At 37.0% G+C, this 18,579-nt stretch overlaps 2 protein-coding genes across 4 annotated transcripts in view; both read right to left on the bottom strand.

The window, feature by feature from the left end:
- LOC127639966 (glypican-1-like) overlaps positions 1-8,574 on the bottom strand; it is a 40,214-nt gene extending 31,640 nt beyond the window's left edge. For both annotated transcript variants that reach the window (XM_052122326.1, XM_052122327.1), the window contains exon 1: positions 8,032-8,574. In XM_052122326.1, coding sequence (XP_051978286.1) covers positions 8,032-8,188 — 157 coding nt within the window. In that variant the 5' untranslated portion in view covers positions 8,189-8,574. The remainder of the gene's footprint in view (positions 1-8,031) is intronic.
- Positions 8,575-10,285: 1,711 nt separating this feature from the next.
- Positions 10,286-18,579, bottom strand: part of LOC127639965 (glypican-5-like) — a 58,397-nt gene continuing 50,103 nt past the window's right edge. For both annotated transcript variants that reach the window (XM_052122324.1, XM_052122325.1), the window contains exon 9: positions 10,286-13,909. In XM_052122324.1, the coding sequence (XP_051978284.1) occupies positions 13,728-13,909 (182 nt within the window). In that variant the 3' untranslated portion in view covers positions 10,286-13,727. The remainder of the gene's footprint in view (positions 13,910-18,579) is intronic.

Genomic DNA, 18,579 nt, shown 5'->3' with positions numbered 1-18,579 from the left:
CACATCTACCACTGGAAAGCTTTTAAAAATGGAATTCCGAATATGTGAATGTGAAAACAACTTTTATTGTGAGAAATAAAAATAAAGTTGTAATTGTGAGACAAAGTCAAAATTGCAAGAAATAAAGTTGCAACAGTGAGAAATAAAGTAGAAATTGCGAGATATAAAATAGCAATTGTAAGATATAAAAATAAATTGCGAGAAGTAAAATCATAATTGTAAGAAATAGTCGTACTTCCAAGATACAAAGTCGCAATTGTTACAAAGTTGAAATTTTCAGATATAAAGTTGCAACTGTGAGATACTGTATAATGTAAAAATTGTGAGAAATAAAGTCGCAATTGTGAGAAATAAAGACGAAATTGTGAGAAATAAAGACGAAATTGCAAGAAATAAAGTTAAAATTACGAGAAATAAAGTCACAATTGTGAGAAATAAAGTCGCAATTGTGAGAAATAAAGATGAAATTGCAAGAAATAAAGTTAAAATTACGAGAAATAAAGTCGCAATTGTGAGAAATAGTCAAAATTAAGAGAAATAAAATAATTGTGATATAAAGTCACAAGAGATATAAAGGCGCAATTGCGGTAAATAAAGTTGCAATTGTGAGAAATAGTCAATATTACAAGAAATAAAATCATAATTGTAATAATAAAGTCACAAGACATATAAAGGCACAATTGTGAGAAATAAAGTCACAATTGCGAGAAATGGAAGTGCAGCGTAGTTCTAGCGGGAAGACCAGCAGCTGTACATCATCACATCATTAGCTGGGTAACTCCTAGCCAATTGCATGTAAGCCATTGCTTTATAAGTCTGCTCACAATCTATCACATTGCTGTTTCAGTGTGCTAACACGGCAACCTCCACCACCCCACCACCACCAGTTGAGCCCCGTCCCGCAGGGGGGTAGGCTCCTCGCCCCTGCCTCCTATCTCCGGCAGGACATGACGGTTCCGGGTACAACTCCCTCGGACTGCCGGACGGGGCCTACGCCAAAGAGAGAGACATCACCCCCCATTTTACATCTAGCAAATAAATGGCATCTCAAACTTCACTCAAGCCTGCGTGTCTTCCCAATAGAAATAATTTTGCAATTGTGATTTATTTCTTGCAATTTTGACTTAATATCTCATAGTTCCGAGATATAAAATTCTGATTCTGATCACAATTGTGAGATGTAAAGTCGCACCTACGATATATAAAATCGAAATTGTGGTAAATAAAGTCAAAATCGAAAGATACAAATTCATACAGCTGCGAGATATAAAGTCGAAATTGTGAGAAATATAGTCATAAGTACTTTTTTTTAAATTAATTTTTATCCCGTGATACAATAAAGGCACCATACAATGCTTGTGTGTCTTCAATGACGTCCATTATACATACATTTTTGGGTAGAAATGTCTACGTTTGTCCTCCCAGGTTATCGAGAGATAATCTTTTCAAAGACCCATGCATTAATCTGTCCGCCCCAACTTTTTGTTCCCATGCCTCTGAACACAAGAACACTTTTCTTTCGTTCCAGGTGCTGATGCGTGTACCTACGAATGCAGGTGTGCTTTTATTCGAGATCAGTGGTGGGGCGAGAAAATTGAAGAGTGAAACTGTGGTGCCACGTCTTAGTATGAGCTAACGTTGCCCTGATCAGATCGGCATGATCTTAGCTCTAACAAGCATCACGGCACACAGCAGATCGCAGATCCCCGCTGAGCCGTGCAGGAGAACACCCCCACGCATCAAAAGAACAATCAGCGGACCAGAGGGAGAGGGGTTGTGTGGGAGAAGGTGTAATTATGCTCAAATAATCACGAGTCGACAATCCATCAAGTGACTTTGTATTGTGTGCATTTGCACAACCTGAAACTACTAAAACTGTTGTTATCCAAAGTAGTTTACTGTAAAACATGCTTGAGCATGCAGTTACATTTACATATTATACAGTGTTTATTTGAAAGGAAAATTTCCTATCGATTCACCCGTCATAATTTATCAGTCAATTCATATTTAATAAATTACTTATTTATGTAGAACTTTACAATTACAAATTGGATTGGAAATAAAAATGAGATGCGTAAAATGAATAATCAGCTTCTGATGAGCAAATTTGATCATCTGTCTCTGGCAAACTACTGTTTTTGAGTGTGCATGTGCAAGCAGGTTTATTATAATATATGCCAAAAAAACAAAACAATACAGATTGAATTGTGTCTGTTGTTGAGAAAATGGGTATCCTCATATTTCATTTCACACAGGACTCATGGGTGTGTGCTGCACAGTATAGAAGAACAGCAAATATGAGACAAATCTGTGGCCTAAAACCAGGTTACAAAGGTACGAGCATCACAAATATCAATACTGTCATGTCTGAGCACATCAGATACTTGAATCTTGCCAGAAATACCCCCTCAGAGTTGAATTTTGAATGCAACTTCACAAAACATTATCTTTGATAATTAAGTTGCATGATTATAGCACATAAAAATATGTAATAATGTACCAACCCTCACGTCACTCTATACTTGTATGTATGATTGTATTGAGTTAGTATTAAAATGTCAATGTTAAAATGCTCTTATATGGTAATCGCTACCTGGAAAATTCAGATGCAATTGAACATTATGTTAAATTTGAGCTTGTCACTTTTGCACATTAAATAAAACACTTTTTCCCCTGCGTATGAGTAACGGGAGACAGCTGGTACACGATAGCTGTGGAGTGTGTGTAAACCTCACTCCACTTACTTCAAGAGGCGCACTAGCGACTGGCGCTAAGGTCTGTAGACTTTAGCCTTCTCGTTAGTGCGCCCGCCTCCCATGCCGGCTGACGCCGGTTCGAATCTCACACCGAGTTGGTCGAGCAGGACCGGTTACATATGGCACCAATTTAGCCAGGATTTGTGGCCACTAAAAATAAAATAAAATAAAAATAAATAAAAAATAATAAAATTACAATTAATCAACAAAAAATAAGATAATAAAATGAATAAAATTAAAATGAATTAACAAAAAATACAATTAAAAATTACAAATAAAAACAAATATTATAGATGCACAAAGCCCCTTGGATCTATCTTTCATCACCCAGCTGGAAATAAATATCTTAAGGGGACAGTTCCCCCCAAAATTAAAAATGTGTCATTTACTCAACTTCATGTAGTTTCAAATTCTTATGACTTTCTTTCATGGAACACAAAGGGAGATATCAGGCAGTATGTTAGCCTCAGTCACCTTTCACTTTCATTTTATGTAAAAATATGCAATGAAAGTGAATGGTGACTGGGCTAACATTCTGCAATAACATATCCTTTGATGTTCCATGTGGTTTGGAACAACACGGACACGTTAAGTATGATAGAATAAACATTTTGTGGTGAACTATTTCTTTAAAACAGCCAAGTTCTGATCACAAGCAAATGCATGTGTGCACACAGTGACCCGACTCCCATCTTCGTGCCCTACTTGACTGAATTGTGAGATTGTCATTGTTTAGAGTCACCGCAGGGCGCAAAGTGTCACGTAGTCCCGCGCCGAACAATATGAGGCCTCTGTGATTTAAAAAATGGCAGACACACATGTTGCGTTGGTAATTCTAGACAGTAGCATTCAGCTTTGGTTCCAATCTGACCTTTAGGTAACGCTTTATGCTCAATCGGCTGTTTCAATAAGTAATGGAAATCAATAGGTAATGGAAATCTCAAACCTCACAAATCCACCCAGTGAAGTGGCATCAAAATAATGTCTTATTGCAATCATTTGACGAGATGATGACTCAAACAAAACATACTTTATCCTCCTAAACGGGAAAATATTGTAAAAATTATGAAAAATTGTAATCATTTAAAGGAATATTCCAGATTAAATACAAGTTAAGCTCAATTGACAGCATTTGTGGCATAATATTGATTACCACAAAAACAAATTTTGACTCGTCCCTCCTTTTCTTCATAAAATGCAAAAATCGGGGTTACAGTGAGGCACTAACAATGGAGGTGAATGGGGGCCAATTTGAAAAAGTTAAAATAGTCACTTTTTCTAATGTATAGCAACAAGACGTAAACAATATGTGCATTAACATCATTTTAATCACTTACTAAATCACTTAATAAACTTTTCTGAGTAAAGTTATATCTAGCCTTAACTTTGTTGCCATGATCCAAAAACGACAATTTAAACAACTTTACAGCTCAAACAATACACACGTTTTAGTAGAAGAATTTATGGAAGTGTTTTTATAAATTATTAAGCTTCACATTTCTGCTTTTAAACCCTCCAAAAATTGGCCCCATTCACTTCCATTGTAAGTGCCTCAATGTAACCTCCATTTTTTGCTGCTTTGTTTTTAAGAAAAGGAGGGCCATGTCAAAATTATTATTATTCTGTGGTGATCAACATTGAGCCACAAATGCTATTGATTGAGCTTAACTTGATTTAAATCTGGAATATTCTTTTAATTCATCCCAAAAACTTGACCACTAACTTATAAAGTGATTCACAAGGAATCTTGAATATGTCATTGAACTTCAAGCAAACCGACACAATCTGGCTGTTAACCACTTAAAAGCATTTAAACAAAAAACGTGTCTCGGTTTCTTTTCCGAACGGCTTTGACAAATGAATAAAAAGATGCCGAGGCCTTAAATGAGTGTGTGGTGGGCGACTGACACATGTTACATTTTCCTCAGCTCCCCTTTTGTGCATTCTGTCATTGAAACAGCAGGCAGTGACCTTGAGAATTACCTCCCGGCCAATAAGAACTCTCCGTTTCTCTCAGCCTCTTGGATCTGCTGAGGAGGCCAATGTATAATGCCTCAAATACACTAATTACTGAAGAGGAAATGTGATGGCTACCATTAAGGCTGTAGATATTATGTGTATGGAATACAATTGGGATACAGCATAAATTGCATGGATATATCCTCATTATCCTACAGAAAAAGTAAATAATGACCATGTTGCACAAATCGTGTTGTGTGGAGGATTTTCTTTCCACGATTGTAATGGCTTCGGCTTTACTTACAAGTGTTTATGTGTGTGAGTGTGGCACATGTGCAATCATTTATCTCGTTTAGCTTCTTGGGCACACATTATAATTAGACATATGCATTCCAGGGTTATTATTGGAGAGGGAAAAAAAATATTATTCGAATTATAATGTTTATGCAGATTGATTCATGATATTTTTCCGGTTTATAGTGTGTGATCTATTATCAAGATTAGTTTAAGATATCTGTGTCTAAAGCTGATTGATGGCAGATTTTATATGGGAGTTCACAGCATGTGCAAGACAGGTTCACAACCTGCCAACATTTTTTTGGCATCTAATTGGCCAAACAACGCACACACACACACACACAAAAAATCACATCGCAGCTGCGAGTCACTTGCTGACTTGTGGATTTCACCAGTCACTGCATGTTGCATCCAAATGACAAAGAAAATCATGGGACCTGCCTCATCATGTTACATGATTTACTGACTTTACATTGTCTTACATATCTAATACCTGCAAATTGCATAATAACCATAAATAGTACATTTACAGTAAGCACATCTTTGCTTTTACAACTAAATTGCAACCCTGGGGGAAGTCTATAGGGACTCAAATGTGTTCGTCTTGTAACATGACCTACAAAGAGCACATATACAGTGGGAATCAGCCCACCATACACGATTTTTCAAACCACAAGGCCATCCAGACATCAGGTGGGAGTCTTTGTAAAGATGATGAATGAGCCAAAAGGTCATTTCTGATGGGCAAGTCAGTCATAATAAAGGTAAAGTCAGTTGTGGCCCTGTTAATCAGTTACAGTTTTGTCTATTGTTCTCATTGGTGCGGCAAGTCAAGCTTTTGTCTGGGACCCCCATCTGTTCATGTGCTTCCTGAACTTGACAATAAGACCAAGCAGAGAGAGAGAGAGAGAGAGAGAGAGAGAGAGAGAAAGATAGATAGACAGACAAAAGAAAGAAAGAAAAGGGGATGGATGGATAGAAGACAGACAGAAAGAAAAGAGGATAGATAAGACAGATAGATGAAAGAAAGAAAATGATAGAAAGAAAGAAAGAAAAGAGGATAGATAAGACAGATAGATGAAAGAAAGAAAATGATAGAAAGAAAGAAAGAAAAGAGGATAGATAAGACAGATAGATGAAAGAAAGAAAATGATAGAAAGAAAGAAAGAAAAGAGGATAGATAAGACAGATAGATGAAAGAAAGAAAATGATAGAAAGAAAGAGGATAGATAGCAAGACAAATAGATAGACAGATAGATTCAATAAAGAAAGAAAAGAGGATAGATAGATAGATAGATAGATAGATAGATAGATAGATAGATAGATAGATAGATAGATAGATGATAGATGAACAAAAGATAGAAAGAAAGAAAAGATGATAGATAGATAGATAGATAGAAAGAAAGAAAAGATGATAGATAGATAGATAGATAGAAAGAAAGAAAAGATGATAGATAGATAGATAGATAGATAGATAGATAGATAGATAGATAGAAGAAATAAAGAAAGAAAAGGGGATGGATGGATAGAAGACAGAAAGAAAAGAGTACAGATAGAAAGAAGATAGAAAGAAAGAAAGAAAAGAGGACAGATAGACAGACAGACAGACAGATGAATGAAATATAGAAAGAAAGAAAAGAGGATAGATAGATAGAAGAAATAAAGCAAGAAAAGATGATAGATAGATAGATAGATAGAAAGAAAGAAAAGATGATAGATAGATAGATAGATAGACAGACAGATGAATGAAATATAGAAAAGAAAGAAAAGAGGTTAGATAGATAGATAGATAGATAGATAGATAGATAGATAGATAGATAGATAGATAGATAGATAGAAGAAATAAAGAAAGAAAAGGGGATGGATGGATAGAAGACAGAAAGAAAAGAGTACAGATAGAAAGAAGATAGAAAGAAAGAAAGAAAAGAGGATAGATAGACAGACAGACAGATGAAATATAGAAAGAAAGAAAAGAGGATAGATAGACAGACAGACAGATGAAATATAGAAAGAAAGAAAAGAGGATAGATAGATAGATAGATAGATAGATAGATAGATAGATAGATAGATAGATAGATAGATAGATAGATAGATAGATGAACGAAAGATAGAAAGAAAGAAAGAAAAGGGGATGGATGGATAGAAGACAGACAGAAACAAAAGAGTACAGATAGAAAGAAGATAGAAAGAAAGAAAAGAGGATAGATAGATAGACAGACAGACAGACAGACAGACAGATGAATGAAATATAGAAAGAAAGAAAAGAGGATAGATAGATAGAAGAAATAAAGCAAGAAAAGAGGACAGACAGACAGACAGATAGATGAACGAAAGATAGAAAGAAAGAAAGAAAGAAAGAAAGAAAGAAAAGAGGACAGACAGATAGATAGATAGATAGATAGATAGATAGAAAGAAAAGATGATAGCTAGATAAATAGAAGAAATAAAGAAAGAAAAGGGGATGGATGGATAGAAGACAGAAAGAAAAGAGTACAGATAGAAAGAAGATAGAAAGAAAGAAAGAAAAGAGGACAGATAGACAGATGAATGAAATATAGAAAGAAAGAAAAGAGGCTAGATAGATAGATAGATAGATAGATAGAAAAGATGATAGATAGATAGATAGATAGATAGATAGATAGATAGATAGATAGATAGATGAACGAAAGATAGAAAGAAAGAAAAGAGGACAGACAGATAGATAGATAGAAAAAGATAGAAAGAAAAGATGATAGATAGATGGAAAGAAAGAAAAAAGAAAGAAAAGAGGATAGAAACAGACAGATAGATGAAAGAAAGTAAGAGAGGATAGAAGATAGATAGATAGATAGATAGATAGATAGATAGATAGATAGATAGATAGATAGATAAGCTACAATAAAAACCGTGTTGATTGAGAAATAGAATGTCTTTAATAGAAATAGAATAGAAAAAACTTTGTTGAATAGAAATAACTGTGTTCAATATTATTCAGACAGCAGCCCGGGAGACAATGACCTCTGTCACCGGTAATTCATACCTGATATCTCGGACTGCGGGACTCCGTTTAACGTGAACCCTTTCCCGCTGTAGAAGTGCCGCACGTCCGCGCAGCTCCGCGCTTTACCGCCCGCGTTATCCGCAGACAGAGACACGGAGATGAGGGACACGAGAAGCGCGACCGGTGTAAGATCCATTGTGTCCGGATCCAGCTATTGACTGATGACGGGCAACTCAATAAAGTCCTCTGATGCTCAACTGTGCTATTCAAATCAGGTCCAGGATAGCGAATGTAAACACACAATATTTCAATTACAGCAGAATATAGAGTAATATCTCCACTTGTTTGGACTATTAATGCACCTTCTTGTGCTTGCCTTCGCACCCGTCCAGGTGTACAGCTAGTGGTCCTGATGAATGATGTTTGTTATTGATCAGTCCGGTGGGGATCTGTTTCTGGTGCTCATGTCTTTACACGCACGATTAATAACGCATAACTAATAATATCCTTAATATTATTGTAATATGGACAGTAAACACAGTCCCATTAGAAATGACATGCACTCAGTGCGACTGCCGTGCGCTCTCGCGCTGTCTGTCTCTCTACTGTCCCGTTCTCACTTAACAATAGTGGTGTTCGATTCGCGGAAGAATGATTCGTTTGAACCGGTTCCTTTGAATGATTCAGAAGAATCGATTCGCGTTTGTAAATCTGCAATTTTGGGCATCATAGCCATATTCATAGTTTGAATGCACCTATTATGTCCCCCCAAAAATGATGTCTAGTTAGTAGCTCATTAGGTTTTGAGACAGCCGAGTGTCAAAAGTTGGACTGAATATGGCTTCACCCACATTTCAGTCTTTTTGCGTTATAAAAGCTAGACGCAGGGCAACGAATGGTAAGTGTCTCGAAACATGTTTTAAAATACTTTTAAACTTGACAAGGTGTCTTGAACAAAAGAGGCAGTCCTACTCGATATGGTGAAAAACAGCAACGTCTAAGATGCCCGTCTAGCACGTGACCCAAAATAATTGAAAATAAAAGCAGATAAATGTAAAAATGGTGCCAACGGACCCCTAAATTGCAGCCAAGTTGGCAGATTAGTCGATTTTTTTTACACAATTATGGTGCCTGCATCAAATATAATATAATAAATTAAAATAGCAAAAACATTGTAGCATCAATATGTGAAATATTTGTAAAAAAAAATTGAAATATGGAATCAAGTGAATCGAATCATCGCTCTAACGAACCGACTCTCTAAAATGAATCTGATATCCCAACGTTTCTGAACATGTGCAGCCCTGTGGTGGAATAGAAGCTGCAGGTGGTACTAGACGCCCCCTGCCGCCTTCTTCAATTACTGTAACAGAATGCATACTATATGGCAATTACTTTTGAGGTGGGATATTAAATGGATGTGATCATATAACAGAGTGAATCAGTTCAAGGGAGGAAACCAAGAAGAACAGTTATTTTTCAGTCAAGACACGTCTAATTAAGAGCACTTAAATTCTTTTGGGTTTGTGTTGAATGGGTTTATTGCAATTATTTGGGGATTTCACAGCTTCCAAAAGAATAATTATTTTCACACTAAGAATAAGTCCACAAGCACACATTGTACAATCTAACAACTTTACACCAGAAAGTCCCTCTTTGATAATATCGGTGTCAGTGAAAAATGAATGTGAGTCATCATTGACCATACTGAGAGAATAAAGCGTTCACCTTTAAGCTCACGGCACTTTTCAAAGCAATTTTCCTGCATGTCTAAGGCAGTTGCCATGCACTTTGTTGGCACAGAAACGAAGCAATGGCAAAATGATGGGTTTCGCTGTGGCTGGGAACCAGGAAATGTTCATGTTCATGCTGACAGCTTAATTCGCATCTAAATAACAAGACACAGCTAATTAAAAAAAGAAGAAAAAAAAAGCAGCATAAATTAAACATCTTCTGAATGACATGATTATTCAAGATGTGTTCTGGGAGTGACTGGTCTATAAACTTGCCAACATTGCTCATCTATGGTCTACATAGTATGATGTCGGATATGATTTATGTTATAGACACTAAATCGGTTCAGATCAGGCCTTTTTTTTTGACATGGGATTCGAGGAGCAAAGCATTGCCACAGGAAAATAAAAATCAGATTAAAAACCGTGCATTGTTGGGTCTAAGTGGTCGAACAGCAAAAAGACCAAGGGGATCCCCACTGGTCAGATGAAGAGAGAACATATTGCTCACCCTAAATGTCAAACTGACCCCCCACTTCACATCCTAGTACCAGCCCTGTTAGAGGTTATTGTTGATACAGAAAAGGTGCTGAAATAAGAACAAAAATGTACATTTCAAAGAGTGCCTTAGTGAGAAACAACGAGATAAAGAGATGAAAAAGACATTACTACTCTGAAAATCTGATATCATTTTATTGATCGATTTGTGTACAAGCACTTACGTTAACAAATGACATATTGTGCTGTCAGAGCTACATGGATAAACCAAATCTTAAGACTGTGATGTTATGGCAAACAGTCAAAACATCTTGGAGAAGTGTTAGAAGCCAATGGTCTGAAACTTCGTACTGTACATATAGTTAAAATAAAGTCTGAATACACTTTGAGTTAATAAAAAGCTATTTGCATACTTTTAAATGGTTATATGCACAACCCGACTATCCCATATACACACTTTGTATACATACATTTCAGTATAAATACTGTATGTTAATGTACAATTTGACTTTTAAAAAAGTCCTAGAATTGCACAAACAGGTGGATTGATAAAAGAAAGACAACATTTTCTTCTCGCTCTTTCTTGAATACAATTTACACACACAATAGTACACAAATAAAAAGAAATGGGTAGACTTCCCAATACCGTTAAAGGATAGTGACACATTTTCAGGATGTAATGTGTTATTGCAAAACGTACTGAACCAGACAAGCATAATAGAGCACTAAAGCAGGGTTTTGAAAGTAAAACATTTATTAATAAAAAAAATAATGTAATTAACTAGGCATGTGCACATTCGGCGTCATTAACATTCGGTTAACCGTGAGGTTTCGTGAACAGTTTTTTCGTCAGGACATGAGAATAAAGAGTCTTTATTGCAATAGAATTTTATCAAACACTACTCAAAATAGCAGCAAATAAAAAGTACGGTAAGCTATGAGCCTAAAATGTATATATTTTCAAATTATGAAATCTCACATTGAAGTCAAACAAAAATAATCAAACTCACAGTCTGTATATGCGCTCCACCCAGGCAGGTTCACATTTCCTTTGAGACGTAACAGTCACACAAAGTCCCTTTTTGCAACCTGAACTTCTTCAGAACGCAGCACAATGAATGAAATGCAGGTACAAAAATTTAAGTTCTTTTTAACTTGGATTCTTTACTTTGATTCAGCACAACAGTCAAAGAGGTCCGTCCAGCGCATGCTAACAGTATATAGAAAAACGGTGCAGATGCAGAAAAAAGCATTTTTGAACAGCTCCTAGCTCATACTGGAAAAACAGACCCAAACCGGGACGAAAAACCTGCTAGTGTGTCTTCGAGTTCATGTACAGTTGAAGATGTCGGTTATTCATGTGTAAAATAACAAAATAGTGATTTTGGTATTTGAATAGTGGCTCCTCGAAATTTAACCGAATGTCGACTATTCGTGCACATCCCTAATATAAACACAGAGCTACCATGAGATGTGAGCCACTGTAAAAATTCAGTGTGATTTCTCAGTGAGATTTCCTTTTTAATGAATTCTCTGTGAAGTACTACATTACCCACAATCCTAAAGAGAAATCAACCAATCAGAGAAGTCACTGTTGCCATGAAAAAAGATAGCAGCAAAAACCCTCAAAAGTGTCCACCCACTCCAATAAATCATTGCGAATGACATGTTTGCAATTAAAGGCCTTAGCACACCAAACACGAACCTTTGTCGTGATTTCTTGGCTCGATTAACATTTTGAATCTAAACAATGCATTCCTAAAGAGCCATTCTCACCTGGAGCAAACAATCGCACCACATCGCGCATCGGCACAGCAAAGCTTTTTTTTTTACTGTGAGTGAGCAATAAAATGCCCCAACCAATCAAATATTAGCTTTAGATCAAGTGTCTGGAGCTGCTGCAGTTTCCAAAACCAGCGCAACAGGTAACGCTAAAGTGCAAAAAGCTGCTTTGACCACCGAAATTAAACACTGAAGGAACTTGAGGATGAAATCCTGAACCAGCAGTGAGGACGTGCGCCATGGGATAAAGGTGTCTCAGCCTTACAGACGCCATATGGTTAGGATTAAGATGGGGCTGGGATTAGGGTATCTGCTGCCTGCCAGGAACAAACAGAGGCACCTTTGTACAATGTGCTGAGGATGTGACATTCATTTGCATAAAATGCCTTAAAAACTGAAAAAAATGTATATATTTTAACATGTAAATGATATTGCTGCATCACTGCCTTGCATCCCTTTAAAAAACCTCTCTGATTTTACGTGGATTGTCTTCATTATGCATTCCATATTGCTGAAATGTTTGCCTTTGCATTTAATCATACTTGAGTTCTCTTGTTTCATTAATATAACATTTATCGCAGCATATTTTCATTGTATCACTTCTTTAATAAACATATTTTTTTCTTCGCCAAATATCAATTGCGTTAATGCTGTGACATGCAGTGCACTATATGTATTTGTATCAAAATGCCTTTGTATACCAAAAATGTGGTGGTGTCTCAACAAAATCCTTATTTCTGTGCAATTGTTAATAGTAATTAACAGCTGTCTTTGGCAAGTTTTAGTATCTAATAATGGGTCAGACTGAAGATGTTTTTGTTGGGTGAAATCTGTGTTGTATTTCTTGCATCATATAGACTCTTTGAGTGTTTAAATGCCGTAAAGTTTAATTAGTGACATGTTTTGAGCAAATGTACCACATGCAATAAGAGACAATCTGCAACATCTGTGACAACAGTCGTTTTATATGTGTGCATTACGCTGTGAATTTAAAGAAATGTAATTAACACAATATATATAGCGAATGCCTGGCATTGGCACGTAATCTGCATGATAACATTTTAACCATTATTTTTCCCCCCTCTCAATTCTTTCAGACTGTGCACACATGATAATACTGTCTGTCAACTGGACCAACAGGTGAACTGAAATAGTATGTTTCTTTCTCGTTGATCAAATCAACAATAAACTCTTCATCACTGCTGCAGCATGTAGAGAAATGTATTTTCTGTTTTTTATCTGCTTGTCAAGTACTTCTTCTCATCCATCATAGGCAGAAGGCAGACTACCTCAAAGTTGCATTGAGCCACCTACTATACCAGGATAAAATTGCTTATTGATTAGCGCCACCATTTGTAAAGGCGTGAATGTGCTAACAATGTCATTCGCGACGCTACTATGTGCAAGGGCCATTTGTTGGTGATTCGCCTCTCGTATTTGCATCGCCTTTGGTGTGCAAGGCCTTTAGGAGCTACATAAAAACATTTAACTGAGCAAACAAGCCAGTGTGAATAACCAGTGGTTTTCGAACAGGCAACATGAATGGTCACATCCTTCAGGGCCGACTTACGAACATACTGAGCATTTGAGGAGATCAGCTGTGTGCGATGCACACCATGAGACAAGTGTGCAGGCTTCTAATGGAACTAGTGCAAATACATGCTTGAATCTTGAGTCTTTTCTTTTCCTGTTTGTTCTGATCTTTGCACTGCACTGTGAGCTTCAGATGGTGTCAGACAACAGGAGGTGGTGTATCAAGGATAAGAGAAGAAGGACTAGGATGGGTGAGATTGTCGGTGTGTGGGCGGCTCCTTTGACGTTCACCCCTGGTTTGGGTCTGGGTTTGATTGGGGTATTGGTGCCCCATGGTGGAATATGTAATCTGATTTTCTTCTCAATGTTCACTGCAGGACGGAGGGAGAGAGAAAGAGGAAACAAACAAAAGACATGTGAGAATTACTTGCAAATATCACCTTTAATTACAGGCAAACTATTCACAATTGGTGTAATGTAATTCTTAAATAGTGTTAAGAATTAAGAACTGGTTTTATTCAGAACCAGTTGAAAATGGTTACATTATAATGTGCATAATATTTATAATGACCATTTTATCCTCAGAATTCAAGAGGTATTAATATAGGTATCGTATTGGTATTGGCAAAATTGCCATTGATAGTACTTGGTATCAGATCAGATAGAAAATTTGTGGTACCTCCCATCCCTAACATCTGCATTATACTACCAAAGTGGACATGGGCCGGTTTTACGAAACATTCTTAAGAATGAAATTCTTCTTAATCACAATTCTCTTCTTATTTTAAAACTTAACAAAAATTTTACAAATATTTTGTATTCCCAAAAAGACTTTTCAAATACACAGCTTGAATCATTAGATTTCATAAGATTCCCATACATACTTTGTGTGTTCTTAATCAGATCGCTCCCGGTCGACCGCATTGCCTTTCAAAGTACACTTTGTTGACCGTGAGCGAATACGAACGCGTTCGATGCATGCGCACTACGGTTGCTTTGCGATATGCTATGCAATGTGCACATAAGAGGACTGAAAATTTGGGCCATACAGTACATGCAGACTGTATTGATGACGAAATGTTAGATTTGTACATATTTTAGATTTTGCATGTAAACCTGTGCACTAATTGCTTTAGGCAGCCCCGCCCACAGTGACATTTTATTGGTCTGAAAGCTCTGCATTAAATATCAAATATGTTCTTCGTGGAATGTGATTTTATATGTACATCTGGCTCAATGTGTGACGCAAGATGTCATTACAGAGAGTTGCAGTTGCTGTGTGCAATCACACAAGGGAAAAAGTCATTTAGAGATGTGCAAAACAATCCTTCTACAGGAGAAAGACTACTTTGGGAGCGAGATGTGGTTACAGAGATAAATGTGCATCACACATAATCCCAAACACGCACACACAATAATGGTGGTTTTATCTCCTGCTTGAACATATGTGCATTGCACAGCAGATGAAGTGGGCCATACATCAACACCCGGCTAAGAGCCGAGCGTCGGCGTGCACTCACAAACAGAAACCAACAGACGGAACTCAGCACATAAACGTGTCATAATGGAATGATACATAGTGACCATGTGGACATAAATGAATGACTTAATGTGGCGAGACATGTATGCATACAGGCACAAAAAATGCATTCACGTCCATAGGAATTTAAAATCACAAAGGAAATCTCTTTAATATCTCAATTCTTTCTACAAGCCAGTGATGATATTAAATGGAGAACAAAATGAGACTCAAAGTGATACTTAAAAGAAAATGAATACTTAAAAGAAATGGCATCAAGTGTCCTGAGCTATGAAAGAGCAACTTCTAGGCAGTAACATTTTCCTGGGCAGCTTGATGTTTTGGAGGCCGTTTGCCTTGTTTTGCAACACATTTGATCCAGACACAACGAAGCACTGTAGTGAGACAAAACAAGCGGCACGCCTCTTTACAATGAAACTCAACCTGCGATTCGCACACAATAGCCATTGTGTGATGTGCACAATACACAAAGGGTTCATTTATCTGCAATAACCAGAAGGTGATCTGTTGATGCCAATTAAAATGGAAAATGTAACCAATTCGTATTAGACTAGAGAGTGAATGCCCATAGTGCTGGTTAGTTCTGACATGAAAGGTGTGTAGAAATGAAGATAGTATATACTGTATGTGTGCGAAATGGCTTCTGTGGGAACATCACAATCACATATGGCATATTATATCATACTAAATATGCAATAATCATGTGAAATTAGCTTGTGCTGAATGTGAGAGTGTTGGGAAGGATTTTGATGCATGGCTCAAATTTATTTCCCATTATGCTTTTTGTTACCTCTGCAAACAGTATTGTCAGGCTGCTATGGTGTTTTTTGCAATGGAAATCTATAGGTATAATAATTGACTTTGAATGGACCATTTTAGAATGCCTAAGTGTCTATTTTCAGCCCGTTGTAAATAGCATCTGCCACACAGAGCAGCTATTTGCACCCCAATAATCTGGTGAAACCACAGGAGTATACAACAAACGAGTCAACAGATGTTGCTGCATTGGCGTGGGGTGTAAAGACGGCGTGTGAGTGTGTATTGCTGTCCTAGCGACAGCAGTTCTTTTGTCCCACTCTTTTTCCTATCCAATTTCCTGATTGCATTCTTAAAATTTATTTTAATACTACACATAATAATATATAAAAATGAATATAAATGTTGATTTCTTACCACAGTGATATGGCCACTGTGAATTTCGAAGAGTGCAGAGAAGTGTTTGATCCGGAGGTGGGGTCTGTCGATCGCACTCGTGACTCGACTGTGGCTTGTGTGTATTGCATCACTGTATTACTAATACTGTAGAAACCATGTTTTTTTTTTTTTTTGGCAGAAACCAAAGTTGTAATGCAATTAACCATGGTGTTAGTACAGGAATATGATGGTAATATAGTAACCATGGATAATTTTGTGCTTACGGTAAATTTACAAAACTACCATGGTGAGCCCATGGTTACTGTAGCCAAGGTTAATTTTTCTAATGTAAGGTTAGGGTTAGGTTTAGGGGATGAGGTTAATGTAGTGTGTCTGTGGGACTCTAAATAAACACACACACTGCTGTGATACCCATATACTGTAGGTTAATATTTAAATATGGGTGCAAATAGTATCTGACACTATTTGCACTGGGGTGTAAATAACATATACCATTAATTGCACCAGGGTGCAAATAGTATCTGCCAATAGTTCTTCACATAATGTTAGTATTGATGCATTTACATTGCCGTTATGCTTGTTTTCAGAGAAATGTAACAAATTGTAGACTTTTCTTACCTGATTGGCAAACAACAAACCATTTTTAACCACTAAATGTGGCTGGTCCCTTTCCATGTTTGTCAGACAGTCTCTTCCTGCCTGTTCTTCCAGACAATAAGCTTAAAAGTGAAACAGACTTTACACGGATAGTAAAAATGAAGCAAGACTAAAGACCAAAGTATACTTCGTTTTTTCACATGTCGGTATGATTCGCACCCATTGCACGTGATTCTAATTTTTCACATGGACTGTCCACATGCAGCCTAGTTTTTCTTAACATTCAGACAGTGCTGCAAAAACAGTGAGATCCGGTGCAATGGACAAAGATGCCAGTTAAGTGCATATTTACAGTAAATAAGTGCAGTGAAAAAGTGCTTTCTGAGATTGTTTGTGTATATCTCATACTAAATTGTTTCCAAATATTCAAACAAAATCCAATATAAAACAAAGGCAATCTTAGTAAACACAAAATACAGTTTTTAAATGATAATGTTATTTATTGAAGAAAAAAAGTTATCCAATACCAACTGGGCCTGTGTGAAAAAGTTACTAAATACCCAAATCTACGAAACAGCATTCATAATGGGGTTCAGCTGGACACACCCAGGCCTGAATACGGCCAGCCCTGTTCAATCAAATCAACACCTAAATATAACTTTTTCAGCAGCATGAAGTTGACTAAAAGGTCTCACCCAATATCAAGGTTGAAAGAAATTCCAGAAATGATGAGGAAAAAGATGATTGAAATACATCAGTCTGAGAAGGTTTACAAAGCTATTACAAAGACCACAGGGACAGCCATTATCTCCAAAAGGAGAAAACTTGGCACAGTAGTGAACCTTCCCATAAAAGGCTGACCATCCAGAATTCCTCCAAGAGCACAGGGAGGACTCATCCAGGAAGTCACAAAAAAGCCAAGCACAACATATAAGAACCAATCAATAAAGTGGTGAATCAATAAAGGTCACTGTTCATGACTCCACTATCGGAAAGACACTGGCCTAAAATGCCATCCTTGGAAGAGTGGCGAGGCGAAAACCACTGCTAACCCAGAAGAACATTAAGGCTCATCTGAATTTTGCCAAAACACATCTTGATGATCCTCAAAGCAGAAATTTGGGAGAATGTTCTGTGGACTGATGAGTCGAAAGTGGAACTGTTTTGAAGACCCCCTGTAATTACATCAGGTGTAAATCAAACACAGATTTCCACAAAAAGAGCACCATATCTACAGTCAGGCATGGTGGTGGTAGTGTAATGGTGTAGGGATGCTTTGCTGCTTCAGGGCCAGGGTGACTTGCAATAATTGAAGGAAACATGAATTCTACTCTCTACCAGAAAATCCTAAAGGAGAACATCCGGTCATCAGTCCATGAGTTGAAGATCAAGCACAGCTGGATTATGCAGCAAGACGATGATACAAAGCATAGGAGTAAGTCTACCTCTGAATGGCTCAAAAGAAGCAATATTAAAGTTTTGAAGTGTCCTAGTCAAAGTCCTGACTTGAACCTGATTAAGATGCTGTGACAGGACCTTAAACGGGCAGTTCATGCTTGAAAACCCTCCAATGTGGCTGAACTCAAGAAGTTCTGCTAAGAAGAGTGGGCCAGAATTTGACCACAGCATTGTGAAAGACTGATCTCCAGCTATTGGAAGTGTTTTGTTGCAGTTGTTGCAATTAAACTATTAAGTTTAAGGGGGCAGTTAGTTATTAACATGGGTGATAGAGGTATTGGATAACTTTTT

This window comes from Xyrauchen texanus, chromosome 48, assembly GCF_025860055.1.
Source record: "Xyrauchen texanus isolate HMW12.3.18 chromosome 48, RBS_HiC_50CHRs, whole genome shotgun sequence".
In the NCBI taxonomy this organism is placed as follows: Eukaryota; Metazoa; Chordata; class Actinopteri; order Cypriniformes; family Catostomidae; genus Xyrauchen; species Xyrauchen texanus.
The sequence above is the reverse complement of the archived record's forward strand: the minus strand, read 5'-3'. Positions and strand labels throughout refer to the sequence as shown.